The sequence below is a fragment of the Fusarium redolens genome (assembly GCF_020744475.1).
Source record: "Fusarium redolens strain MPI-CAGE-AT-0023 chromosome Unknown BKA55scaffold_2, whole genome shotgun sequence".
Taxonomy (NCBI): Eukaryota; Fungi; Ascomycota; class Sordariomycetes; order Hypocreales; family Nectriaceae; genus Fusarium; species Fusarium redolens.
In genome coordinates this window covers 3,329,196-3,341,648 of record NW_025763665.1, presented here as the reverse complement: position 1 = coordinate 3,341,648, position 12,453 = coordinate 3,329,196, and the positions used below count along the sequence as shown (strand labels likewise).

General features: G+C 48.0%; 4 protein-coding genes across 4 annotated transcripts; all 4 read right to left on the bottom strand.

The window, feature by feature from the left end:
• Positions 1-201: 201 nt before the first annotated feature.
• Positions 202-1,916, bottom strand: BKA55DRAFT_684956 (amino acid/polyamine transporter I; the record flags this gene model as incomplete). The annotated part of the gene is made up of 4 exons (XM_046198725.1): positions 202-873; positions 924-1,115; positions 1,164-1,679; positions 1,731-1,916. The coding sequence occupies 4 exons, from the start codon at positions 1,914-1,916 to the stop codon at positions 202-204; spliced, it is 1,566 nt and encodes a 521-aa protein (XP_046055498.1).
• A 574-nt stretch (positions 1,917-2,490) lies between these two features.
• Positions 2,491-4,499, bottom strand: BKA55DRAFT_684955 (fungal-specific transcription factor domain-containing protein; the record flags this gene model as incomplete). Its single annotated transcript, XM_046198724.1, has 2 exons — positions 2,491-4,392; positions 4,446-4,499. The coding sequence occupies 2 exons, from the start codon at positions 4,497-4,499 to the stop codon at positions 2,491-2,493; spliced, it is 1,956 nt and encodes a 651-aa protein (XP_046055497.1).
• A 513-nt stretch (positions 4,500-5,012) lies between these two features.
• BKA55DRAFT_634819 (chitin synthase-domain-containing protein) lies at positions 5,013-7,302 on the bottom strand (the record flags this gene model as incomplete). The annotated part of the gene is made up of 3 exons (XM_046196987.1): positions 5,013-5,433; positions 5,492-7,078; positions 7,129-7,302. 3 exons carry the CDS (start codon positions 7,300-7,302, stop codon positions 5,206-5,208), a joined length of 1,989 nt encoding a protein of 662 aa, XP_046055496.1. The 3' UTR covers positions 5,013-5,205.
• A 1,969-nt stretch (positions 7,303-9,271) lies between these two features.
• On the bottom strand, positions 9,272-10,989 carry BKA55DRAFT_590021 (uncharacterized protein; the record flags this gene model as incomplete). Its single annotated transcript, XM_046195031.1, has 6 exons — positions 9,272-9,363; positions 9,415-9,582; positions 9,639-9,693; positions 9,731-10,515; positions 10,571-10,701; positions 10,733-10,989. 6 exons carry the CDS (start codon positions 10,987-10,989, stop codon positions 9,272-9,274), a joined length of 1,488 nt encoding a protein of 495 aa, XP_046055495.1.
• Between the last annotated feature and the right edge of the window lie 1,464 nt (positions 10,990-12,453).

The window sequence follows — 12,453 nt, the reverse complement described above, 5'->3', positions numbered from 1 at the left end:
CCGCAAGTGAAACTGACCGTATAGACCTCAGAATCTTTAATTGCATCTGTTCTGTTCACACCCTCACGAGATTGATCTTGGGGAAAGAAGGCAGACTCTGGTCATTTGGTGACATTAAGATTCGTGATGATTTGAAGTATATACAAGATAATAGGTCATAGTGCCCGTTGGAAAATAAAGAACCGAAACCAAACTTCCATCCTACTTGCTGAGACCATCTGATTCTGGTGGTCCCTTATACACATGTCTCGCGTGCACAACGTACCAAACCGCCGACATCGCCATGAAGCCGAAGAACACAACAACAGCGTAGTTCATCGTCACAGCATTGACAGGAATGGCAACAGGCATAGAGAAGAGAATCATCTCAAAGCAAATCCACGCCAGAGCGAAAACGTTGATAACCCAGCCAAATCGCTTGCCGAAAGTCCAGGGCGCGGTGTTGACTCCAGCTCGATTAGTGAGCATAGATAGTAGAATAGGAATACCGTAAGAGCTAGCGAGACCAATAACACCGACGGCGATAAAAGCGTTGAAGGCAGAGCTTGAGCCGAGGTAGATTAGACCAAGAAGCATCTCGATAATCGTTGTGAGGAGAAGAGCCATGATAGGTGTACCGTGTCGCTTGCTGACTTTTGACCAGACCCTTGAGAGGGGAATGGCTTGATCGCGTGCGAAAGCCCATGTTGTTCGCGAGGCGGCGACTGTGATGGAGATGGAGCAGAAGAGTGTGACGATGAGAACCAAGGCTGTCAGGGCGATTCCGCCGGCTTGAGTGCCCATGACGCGGTAGAAGATCATGGGGAGGACTTGGCCTAGTGGTGCTTCGAGGAGATCTTCTAGAGGGGGAAGGGTTGCGCAGATGGGGATGATCTAGTAATAGTTAGTGGATTGATGTGTAAGGAGGGTTCGGGGTGACTTACGAAGAATAAACCTGCGATGCAACCGACGGGGACGCAGAGAGCGAGGGCTCTTGGGAGCTTGACTGTAACGTCGCCGCATTCCTCAGCCATGGAGGTGATCATGCCGATGGCGGAGAACGTATAAGCAGATGGTAGAGCGCCAATCCAGAAGCCAAAGTTTCCCCAACCCGACAGATTGGGATCAAAGTTGCCCTTGGCTGGTTAGTAAACTTATAATCCATCAGGGACTTCCGTACTCACAAGTGTGTAACTTGCCGAATGCCTGCCCTCCTTCGCCTCAGTCGAAAGACAGACACAAACGATGAAGATAGTAATAGCAGTGAAAGCTGCACAGAATGTATCCACCGTAGGAAGGAATTTGTTGCCAAACGCGACAATGAAGAACGTCACAACGCAAAGTCCGTAAAAGATCAACACAAGCTTCCAGGGCTGCCAATCATACTCAGGCAAGAAGATACTAACACCGCCAGCAAGAAGTGAAGCAAAGCCAAAGTTGACGGATAACGTGATGGTCCAATTTCCAACAAGCCATGTCCAGCCTGTGATGAAAGACAGGACAGTTCTGTACTTTGGCGACGCGATCTGGAAAGACCAGTAATAGGGACCAGCGGACGTAGGCCACCGAGCAGCGAGTTCGCCTAGGGAGATAGCGATGCATTCATCGAGAAGACAGACGATGATCCAGCCGAGAAACATGGTTAGTTGACCACCGCCGTAGACGGAGTTGATAAGCGGTGCGCCGAAGCCATAGGGGATCTATCACCAATTAACAATTGAGACAAGGTAAAAGAGTGATGGGGGACTTACAGCAGCGATTGCTAAGGATTGGAAAAGAAGTGTGAACATTGACCGGTTACGCTTGAGTTCAGGCTTGTAACCAAGGGCCGTCAAGTCCGCAGCATCACCAGCATCACCAACGGCATGATCATAGTTCTTAGCCTGCTCATGATCACTTCCCTTCTCCGAAGCAACTTTCTCCGAGGCGTTTTTCATATTGACGTGTAACAATAACAATTAGGTATAATGAAACAGAAAGGGTTTCTAGGTTGAGTTCAAATGACATGTAACGTGCGGCGACAGCATTGTATATAAACCACACACACTCACTCACACACCCTTATCAGAAATTAAACCTTCTGTGACGCCTACACGGTGATATCACGAGCAACCCCCCTTCCCCAGATTCTAGCCGGGACATTTTTTCCTAGAATGTGTTAGTGTGGTGTAGCTATCATGGGAGGTGGCTTACCCCGCGCGCAGACCAATCCATTGGGTTTTACACGGTAACTCAACCCTGATAAGGAATGGTCTATGTTGGTGTCAAGATAAGAATGTCAGTATCTGTGAGGAGGAGTGTTTATTAGTGTAACTGTGTCTCTGATGGTGGGTGAGCTGAACGGAATGTGGCTGCCAAGACGGGAAGTTCAATTGACCATCACAGGGATCTTGGAGTGATGTGCCGGTGGTTGGGGAACATGATATGAGTCTGAGAGTAAGGAAGGGACTTGTTATTAGAATTGGGTATCGAACTAAGCAATTAAACATAGAACTACGTTTGGCCTCAAATCTAACCAAATACAGTCTCGTACTTTAAATCATCCATAACATCAAGCCAGTGAATCGACCCCGGCACTGTTTCACAGTCATAATACGACCACACAGCTTGTAGTAACTCCCGCAGTACAACAATAGGCCCTGCAGCTGGACCATTGCCAAATCCTTTAAGCCTCTCGATGATAAACTCACGCGCCAAGTTCACGTCAGTAAAATGGTTTTGGTTAGAGTCTTCAGTCAACAAGGACTCCTCGGAGGTGGCGTCTAGGAGTTCTAATTGCGGTGGCTTTTCCTCTGCGCGTACCGTCTTACACCGCAATCCTGAGCCGACTCCGAGACATAACAGGGGTTGCAGACATCGGATCGACTCGGCAGGGATGTTGGACAAAAGGCCTGTGATGTGAAGGGCGAGTGACGTGGGCCATGTAACTTGTGTTACACTGCCATTAATCCTCTCTGGAAGTCTTCTCGACACAAGATCTGGAAATGTTTGGTATAGCTGTAATAATGAGCAGAGTCGAAAGACCTCTGCAGCGTGGTGTAAATCCAGGTTAATTTGTCCCTTGTTTGTATAAGCATCTGCCGCGTCGCTGATAAGCTTCGGCACTTGAACTGATAAAAGCGTCTCTTCGAGGATTTGCGCTTCGTTAATGTCGATCATGGTCTGCCACATAACCTCATACGTCGGCGCAGTGCAATTTCGCCAAGTATCCCGTGATCTGCGACACAGCGACATGGACTTTCCGAACAAGGCAATTATTTTCGGCGGCACACCAGTCCAAGGATGAAGAACAAAGTCATGTGGTGGATATGTCGCTGGGGTCCATTCTGTAAGCGTGCTGATGTCGTCTTTGGTGCTTGTTACGATACTGCGGACGGATTCTTCGTAAATGAGGCATTCTTTGAAGAAACCGACTAGACTTTGATCTTGTTTGGAGAGGTGCTCGGATCGCATTTCGAGTAGGGCTAGTATTACGCGTACGTGTCGTAGGTATTGCAGACCGAGTTGTTTGTGATCCATCCAGCAAAGCGATGAGCTCAGACAAAAGAGTGATATGATAAGCGCGTGAGGTATCGTGGTGACACTATTCGGCGACGCGAAAAGATCTTTGAGTTCCTGAATTATAGCTTCGGTTGCTATTCGTGGGGCCGATGCCGCGATTTCTTGTATCTGAGGTTGTCGGCACGTAAGAGAAGCAGCAGCCATGCTCTGAAGCGAGTAGAACAGAGGCCGTGATGAGCCCCAGAGGGAGGATCCCAGCCGGCGGAATGGATTGGTTGGTGAGTCGTATGCTGCCCAAGAACCACAAACAGATTTGAACCAGAGCTCGATTAAGAATGTTGACGGTTCAGAGATGGTTGTTGGGCTGCCCATTGCTTTATAGCATGATGAGCGTCGTCTGTAGGTAGCGAGGGCTTGTTCTTCGGTTTCTTCGGGGGTCTTCGGCGTTGGGTCTTGGGGCATTAGTATGAGAGGCATGTCGTTTGAAGGCGCCGTATTGCCCGCGACGTTAGGTGGTATCAATGTTGAACGCCGTCGAGAATTGGTGCACGGCTGGCCACTATTGACAAGTGCAATGGCTGTGCACTCAAGGTTGTTGACTTCCTGGCATCCAAGACCCGTTTCAAGAGGTGTACATGTGGGAACCGATGGCAGCGTACCAGGACTTAAAGCTTGTTGCGAAGTGGTAGACGACCGTCTGCTCTGAGGTGGAGATACTGTCACATCAGAACCACGACGTTGAACAGACTCAGATGCAGCAAAGATGAGTTGATTGAAACCAGGAGGATCACTCGTCTTGTCCTTTCGCCGTTCATATTTGGTGGACCACTTGAGAGTTTGCTGATACCCCGGACAAGTAATCTTCCTAGCAATACAATTATTACAGCTAGGCTTGCTTTCGTCACACTTGAGCTACAAAATAGAGCATTAGCGAGAATAGGGTAAGCCGGTCCGGAAATACTTACCCTTTTGCTCTTACAAGCCCTGCAACCAGAGCGGGACTTTGCTTGACTTTTCATTTTGCTATTACATGAAGAAAGCTAAGATGAGAGCTCCACGAGGTGTTCCTAAACTTGCTACGTAAAAGAGCTGTTAACCAGCTCTCTTGGCGCGTACCCACCCCCGGATTTCACATCCTGGCATGTACCGAGGAACCAATAGGAGGGGAACCGTTGGCGATGAAGATCGGCGTAGCTCGTGAGAATGAAGCTATACCCAAATAAGATAAAAAGTCCCTGCTGCTATCTACGGGACGGGCGGGGTTGTCTATCTTGCTGATAGGAATGCATTGATCATGAGGACACTGAGATAGGACTTTGATAACTGATTATTACGCGTTAAGCTAGAATTGCTTGATTACGGCGTGTGGACATGCCTTGAATGGTAAAATTACCCTCTCCCTTCTTGGCTTTATATCATAGTGACCACGCTGTCGGATACCGGATGGGCTTATCTTGGCACACCCAATTTGCATGTCAACAGTCAACTAATGCAACTTAACAGCACGTGGTTGTTTCAAGGTTGATGACTTGCGCCACAAGAAATCAAGATTGGTTCTACCATATCTGGAAATGCAACACTTTGATCGTTTGGTAACAAGAAATATACATTACAATGATGACCGGTCCGTATACTCCAGTCTATTCTCAAACCCTCAGTATCGTATGAACCAAAACCACCACTCAAGAAAATATGTAAAAGATAATGTAGAGGTATTTACCAGCCTCAGTGCGTGCCCCGGCCTCCAACATCGTCACCATCCTTCTCATTTACACCCCTGGCAACTTCACGTGTCTTACCCCACTTGAAGTCATCAGAGTGAAACAGAGAATAAACCAAAATAATAATGTTCATAAAAGGTGATGTGAAAAGATGCATGACATAGCCTGCGAAATACTGCGCCCGCTCGAGGTTGTTTCGCGGAAGCCAGAAGCCAATGCAAAAAGAGTAAAGCTGCAAAAGCGTTAGCCAAGCTTTCTTGGCGTGAGATTTGCTGCAGGGGTAGACTTACATAGCGGAAGAATAATACGCAGATGAGACCGAGGAACACGGGGTCTTGCATCACTTCGCTGCCTCGTTTGGCGAAGACGATGAGGAGTTCGACGAACGCGGCGATGATGAATGGAGTGATTGCCCAGGTTATGACGGCGATGAGACTCTGGAGACGCTCAATGAGGATGATGCCTGGGCGGAAGATCATGACGAATTCATTGGAGATACTACCCAGGGCCCAACGCTTGCGCTGGGAGAGGAAGACTTTCCAGTCTTGGGGAACGATTGTCATGGCTTTTGCACGGAGGGCTTGGGCTGTTTGCTTGCCGGGGAAGAGGCTGAAGATGATGGAGGCGTGAATACTGTCTTCGGAGTAGTTACCCATGATATGCTGTGTCATGATGTCGTTGGGTTTAGGGCAGTATCCAAAGCGCTCGCGAAGAACAGCATCTCCAAAAGTAGCTTCATCAACACGAATGAGTTGACAACATCCAGGAAGACAGTTGACTTTTCCAGTGATGCGAGACTGGAACATTCGTCGAAGGCCTTGAGTTTGAGAATACTCAACGGATTGATACAGCGACCAATATCCCCAATTATGACCATCAAAGTCAACGCAGACATGGCCGCAAACACCAACGAGTTTTGGGTTCTTGCGAATCTCCTTGATCATCTCCCAAATACAGTTCTCTTCAAACACAGTATCGGCATCCATACCGCAAAGGTATGTGATGTCATCAAGACCAGCGTTGATGAAGTTGTTACCAATGTATTCGAAGAGCTCATTGTTAAACATGGTGACGATATTCTCGGAGCGTTGTTTGAAGTGGTAAATAAGAGAGCGCGCGAAGCAGAGACTGTCGCGTTTGCCTTGATTGTATCTCTTTCCGACGAAGACGTACGGAATGCCTTTGTAGAAGCCAGTTTGTGCCTTGACGGGCATGAATAAACCGTCTCGAGCACGGTATCCATTTTCGAAAGTTCGAGAGGGACCGGGCTCGAGGATATCCTGGAGGAGATAATCTTGCGTAGTCTTCTCCATGCCCGGCCCACGAACATTTCCATCAACAACGATGAAAATAACACGAGGATGATTGTCGATATTCTTCTGCGCAATAAGCGAATCAAGAGATCTCGTCAACTCCTGATATGTCTCATTATAACACGGCAGAAGCAACACCATCTTCTCCGGCTCAGCAGGAACATTCTGCTCCCTCTTCCACCAACACAAAAGAACATGCGTAATGAACCAATGCAGAATAATACAAACACACATAAACGACTGAAGAACAGTGTTCGAGCTCAAGAGGACCAGGAAGAAGTAATACACCTGGTAGTACTTCCAGCCAACGTAGATGAGAGCGCCGTTGATGGAAGCGAGACCGATGATGAGACTCCACTTTTGAAGACGGAGCATGCTCTTGGACATCTTTTTGAGCTCCTCGTCGGAGTCCCAGCGGAGCTTGGCTTCTTCTTGCATAATGGACGATGTGAAGGAGAGGTTCGATTCATTGCCGTTGTTGGTGAGCCAGGAGGCGTGGGTTATGCCTGACATTGGGGTTTGGGCGCCTGGGTGGAAACCACCGTTGATACCGCGAATAACAGACTAATACTTGTTAGAGTAGTTGGAATATGGGTGGCAATGGGTTGGCCTACCGAGTCTCTGGAGATTGTTCCGCTTGGCCTGAGTGGGATCTGACCGTGGGAGGTTGAGGGGCCAGATCCACCATAGGGCAGAGCCGGCATCTTTCCTTTGTGAAAAGAGATTGTGTTGCCTCTTTCCGAAGAGGATGATTCCCTGGTAGAACCTGGAGGTACGAGGCTGGCCATTCCGATTGTTGACTTGTAGCCGTTCGATCGGGAGCTACTCACCAGAGAGTTTAGCACATGAGTAAGATACGAGTACCAGAATACTTACACTACTAGTGAACAATATTCGAAAACCTGAAGCCGAGTTTGTAGACCGAAGCAACGAGAGTAACGAGAGACAGAAGCGAGTGACAAGGTCAAAGACCCGATGAAAGAACACCCTTCCAACAGAACCCAGAAGCGAATGATGAGTGTATCTCCTATCGAACATAAAAACACATCCAAATTCGGGGGATATTGAAGCTATAGAAAGATCTCTCCAGCACAAAAGCCCTAGTCACAAAAACAAATAATACAAAGGCCTCACACTACCGTCCAGCCTCACCGTTGGCCCTCACAAGCATAACACGACAGCACACGAGAGGGGTGCGGGCTCGCCGCTGACCAATTCTTCCATCACGGAAAGCAAGTTTTACAAAAATTAAAAAAGAATAGCCCTGAAATGGAGACCTTGCATACGCCTCTCTTCCCGTACTGTTAACACGGGTGAGGATCGACGGGTGATGCTTGTTCCGCGCAATCCTTGATATCAGCTGTGAATACTCGGCCCGTGGCTATTTTTGAAATAGTCTACTGAATGTGAAAAAGGATTTGCTTGGTTGCATGCAGCCAAGGCAGCGGGATAGTACCTGAGTGTTGGCATTTGAGTTTGTTGTGTCACCTTAAATCTCACCCGAACCGTATGGGGCGATTATTTCGGGGTGAGGCCTGTGAATCTCGGTTCGTGGATCTTTTACTTGTTGAGATGTTGGGATTCAATATCAGAGTGGCCTCGATGCATTGGCATGTCACTACAAGGAACATGGTATGTATATCTGGTATTTCGGGTCTTTGCAGTGATAATGGAGATCTAGATGTCAGAATACGAGGCTCTCAGCTTGACAGGATGCGTGACAACTCAAGTCTAGCAGTCTCCAGATGACTATGCTGCTCTAGGAATACTGTGAGATGGGGTTTTGTTCGTAAACTCAAGAGTTGCTCAGTACCATGACCACAACCCCCCAAGTTGAACACGCAGTATGCCTTAACACCATCCAGAACCTTCTCCCACAACACCTGCAGTGAGATATCAAGATCCCGCTTCAAGCTTAAACTTAAGCCCACGGCCCAACCCGAACAGACACGGCCGGACCTGCAGTAGCCCACTCATCCACACCATCAAACAAACAGATATACAAAAGCACCATTATATGCAGCCACACTTTTGCCAACAAACTCAGCACGCAATATGCAAGATTCACCGAGACGATCTACGCAACCCGATTGCCCAGGTATTCACCTACACATCCTAGTCCTTCACCTATACATCCCGGCCCTTCACCCCGGTATCTACAAACGTATCCCTACATATCCCAGTTTCTTCTCAACATCCCGGCCACTGAAAAGATATCCCCGTTGTGTAACCGTTTACGTCCAGTAGCATCCCGAGATGTTGTGTAACACTCGGGATGCGGAACCCCACGCCGATCACTTTGCGTTGGTTGGTCGTTTGCAAGTTAGGCTTATCCAGTCACCGTTGAGATCTGGTGTATGCAGGTGAAGTGATGCCATGACGCGTTTCTTGTGGTGATACAGCGGATATAGTCCTGAACTAGCTGCATGGGGCTTCTATTTGAGGAGGCTCTGGATATGTGTATGCACGTTTGATGTTGTGAGACATCAGACTCGTAATTTCAACAGGAGTGAGAATTTATCCGGAAAAGGTTCCATGCAGCTCATCCTCAGCTGAAAGCATGTAAGATAGATTAGCTCAACATGATTTATTGCAGAATTGCAGTCAATCAATACCAATTAAGTCTAAATACCAGCTAAAGAGGTCCACACGTGGACAATTAAAGATCCTGAAAGGATACAAGAAAGTAAACAAGAACATCCTGACAGCTTTCACTGTATCACCATCTCCGCAAGCCTCTCCCGTCTGAGTCACAACTCAACATCCTATTGATGGATAATCATACACATCAGTTACACTCTCCAAAGCCCCCCTGACAACCAGCTCCGCAGTGAGCAGCACTATTGCCGCTGTGTACATGTCAGTAAGATCTAATATCTTAGTCTAGGAGGTATACTTACCAGAACCCGTACTGAGAGCAGCAGGTCTTGTCACCGTAGTTTCCGCATGATGCCCTGACGCCAGGACCACAAAGGCCGTTGGTAGTGTCGTGAATGTCACCTCCGGAAGGCGTGCACGACCCAAAGTCGGTATCACAGCCTGTTCCACAGTAACTTTCACTCGATCCACTGAGATAATGTTAGCACACCTGGAATCTCTACGAATAGAGCCGGGGAAGACGTACCAGTAACCATACCAGGAACAGCAGCTTCCGAAGGCTGACCCCTGACAAGTGTATCCTGTGTTGCCACCACATTGTTGGTTTGGGGAGATTACAAGACCACCAGTAGCAGTAGCTGTGTTCGTTGTCACCGACACGTTGGTAGGAGGGACAGTTCGGGTAGTGGTAGCCGACTCAGTCGATGTGGCATCTCTGCCTCGGGAAACAGTTCGGTACCAGTTCTCCCGAGGGTCACCAAGACATTCCCCAACAGTAACAAGCCTGTATCCACGATCTTGGGCAGTATCGATCATGGAAGCAGTCAAATTGTGAACAGTCTGATCATGGACATCATGCGCCAGAACAATATACTGGTTGTTCTCCGAGTTAGACGAGACTCCAGAAGAATAACGATCTTTAGAGATTTGGATCAAAGCAGGGCTGTCATTCTCGTAGTCTTTAGTGTCAATGTTCTGGTCCACAACATGATAGCCAAGTTCGGACATCTCATCGAGGCAACCAGATGCGGCGTTGCACTCGAGGTATGGCGCCCGCATGTAGGTCGGAATCCAACCAAAGAGATTTCGGAAGGCCATCTCATTGTAGATCATCTCAGATCTTCGGATAGTGCTGTTGACCTCGTTGAGATTGCGATGAGTCCAAGTGTGGCTGGCGATGTGATGACCTGCAGAGTACATGCGTCTCATCACAGCGGGCCATGGTTTGGACGAGTCGTCAATATGTCCCTTGGCCCTGTTGTTTCCGGCCACAAAGAAAGTAGCCTGGATATCTCTGTCATCCAAAAGATCCAAAAGGTCATTGGTGTACTCAAGAGGGCCATCATCGAATGTCAGAGCAATCACACCGGGTGCAGTGCAAGTTGTGATGATAGTGCCTGTTTCTGTTGTAAGCATCTAATAGTGCACATGGCCATTAGAATTGATGCAAAGACATACCATACGGAACATTGCCAAGCCGTGGTCGAGAGATTCCTTCCGTGCTGCTTCCACGAGGCCCGAAACTGGTCTCTGTGTCAGCTTCATGTCCGTTACTGCAGTACGAGGACTTCGAAGATACAAGATCTTGTCTGTAATTCCCAAGCTTCAGAAAGCACTTACAAAGTATCACACGAATCGCTGTACTCGAGCTGGCAAGCAGAACCACCACAAAAGTCTCCGGTTGTTCCGCAGAAGCCACTCTCTGAACAACAGGATCCAGGATTGCACGAACCAATGCCAAGACCACATTCAGCACGTTTCCTCAACTTCGAATCGCGCAATGACAAAAGATCATCGGCTGCAAAGACTGGTCCAGACAGAACAGTCCCTGCATGGACCAACAGGGAAGTAAGGGTGGCGGAAAGGCTTGCTTTCATTTTGAGCGATCGTGATGAAACGGGAAGCAATATACTTGGAACAAAAGAATGTAAAATGACGAGTTGAACGAGTGACGATGCGAGCGGCCGATGGGTAGTTGTATGAAGCCTTGAGGGAGTTTATCTACGCGGGGCACGCGTAACTGCAGCTCCTGAGCCAGGTAAACATCCAACTTAAAATTAAGAGGGATTGAACGCCGAAATTCTGCACCTTGAACACGAGAGATACCATCAGCCGAGTTGAATGTACTGGCCCGGCATCCTAGGCCTCATACCAGGTCACCTAATGGTCAATGAGGATCCACGTTGAGATCAATATCAGCCATCCCCAACAACAAGCCAGCCATCATCAGGTGAGGCCACTGTCTCTGATTTATTGTTTTCTCTTCGGGCAATTGCATTGCATGTTGATGGTGCTCTGATTTGAAAATGTGAAGAATATTCGACTTGCAGATATTGATCCATTGATGCCACACCAAACAGGACGACTTGATTGCGTCTTCAGGTTTTAATATTCTCATCGACACGAATGTTGATGAGTTGGCCCTTGATTGTGATGATTGGGCGACAGGAACTGACAGTACTCCAGGATCAATACTATCAGCCTCAAGGCCATGGAGGAAACTTTCCCCAGAGACACCCAAAAACGCGGGTCACCTGTAGCTGTCCTTGCTTTTGCGGCGTCTTCCAGTCGGATTATCCGACTTTTTCTTGGCGCATACACTCGTATTCGTCCCATATAAATGCCTCTCATGTCGTTACACAAGGCCCAGAATAGTTCAGAAGGTTGGCTGCCGATTTGAAGACGTCTAGTTGTTCGCATCCTTGTCGTGATAAAAATATAGAACCGCCACCGAGACACGAAATAGGAACAGTGAGCTTAATGCCCGTCGGAAAGAAACTGACGTGTTCCGTCAGCTTGTGTAACATCACTCAGCTTGACTTCAGCAAGCCATGTCAACATCCCAGGCGAGATAGCCTTGCTAGGTTCAAGGCTGTTCCGTCTTCCGCTGCCGGGTCGATGAGGAGTTCTTGGCACCTCACTATGTAATGTGAAGATCTATTCTCAATATTGTACTTCACCGTGTCACAGTGAATGTCCTTCCAACATCTCATATGCAATCACCCTCAAACGATTGAGGTTGTCCCAGCAAATGGTTTAATAATCTCACGGATACCTGCGAGGCCGTCTTGGCATCGGAAACGATGCTGAACAGCCCGAACTCTTGGGTTGAGGCTCCCATTCCCAGGTGGTTTGATCATACTCTCGACGAAAAATTTCAGTGATCATGTAGTCAAGCCGATAAGAATTTGTACGATCAATTGAGCCAATAAAATGTTCAATCGCATCAATCGCGGCCCGGTAAGTTGACATATCTTTACTTGGAAATGTAATCGCAAAATAGGCTAATAATTGACTGATCTTCAACCTCGACATATCCTCGTCGTCCTGTACAACAGTTT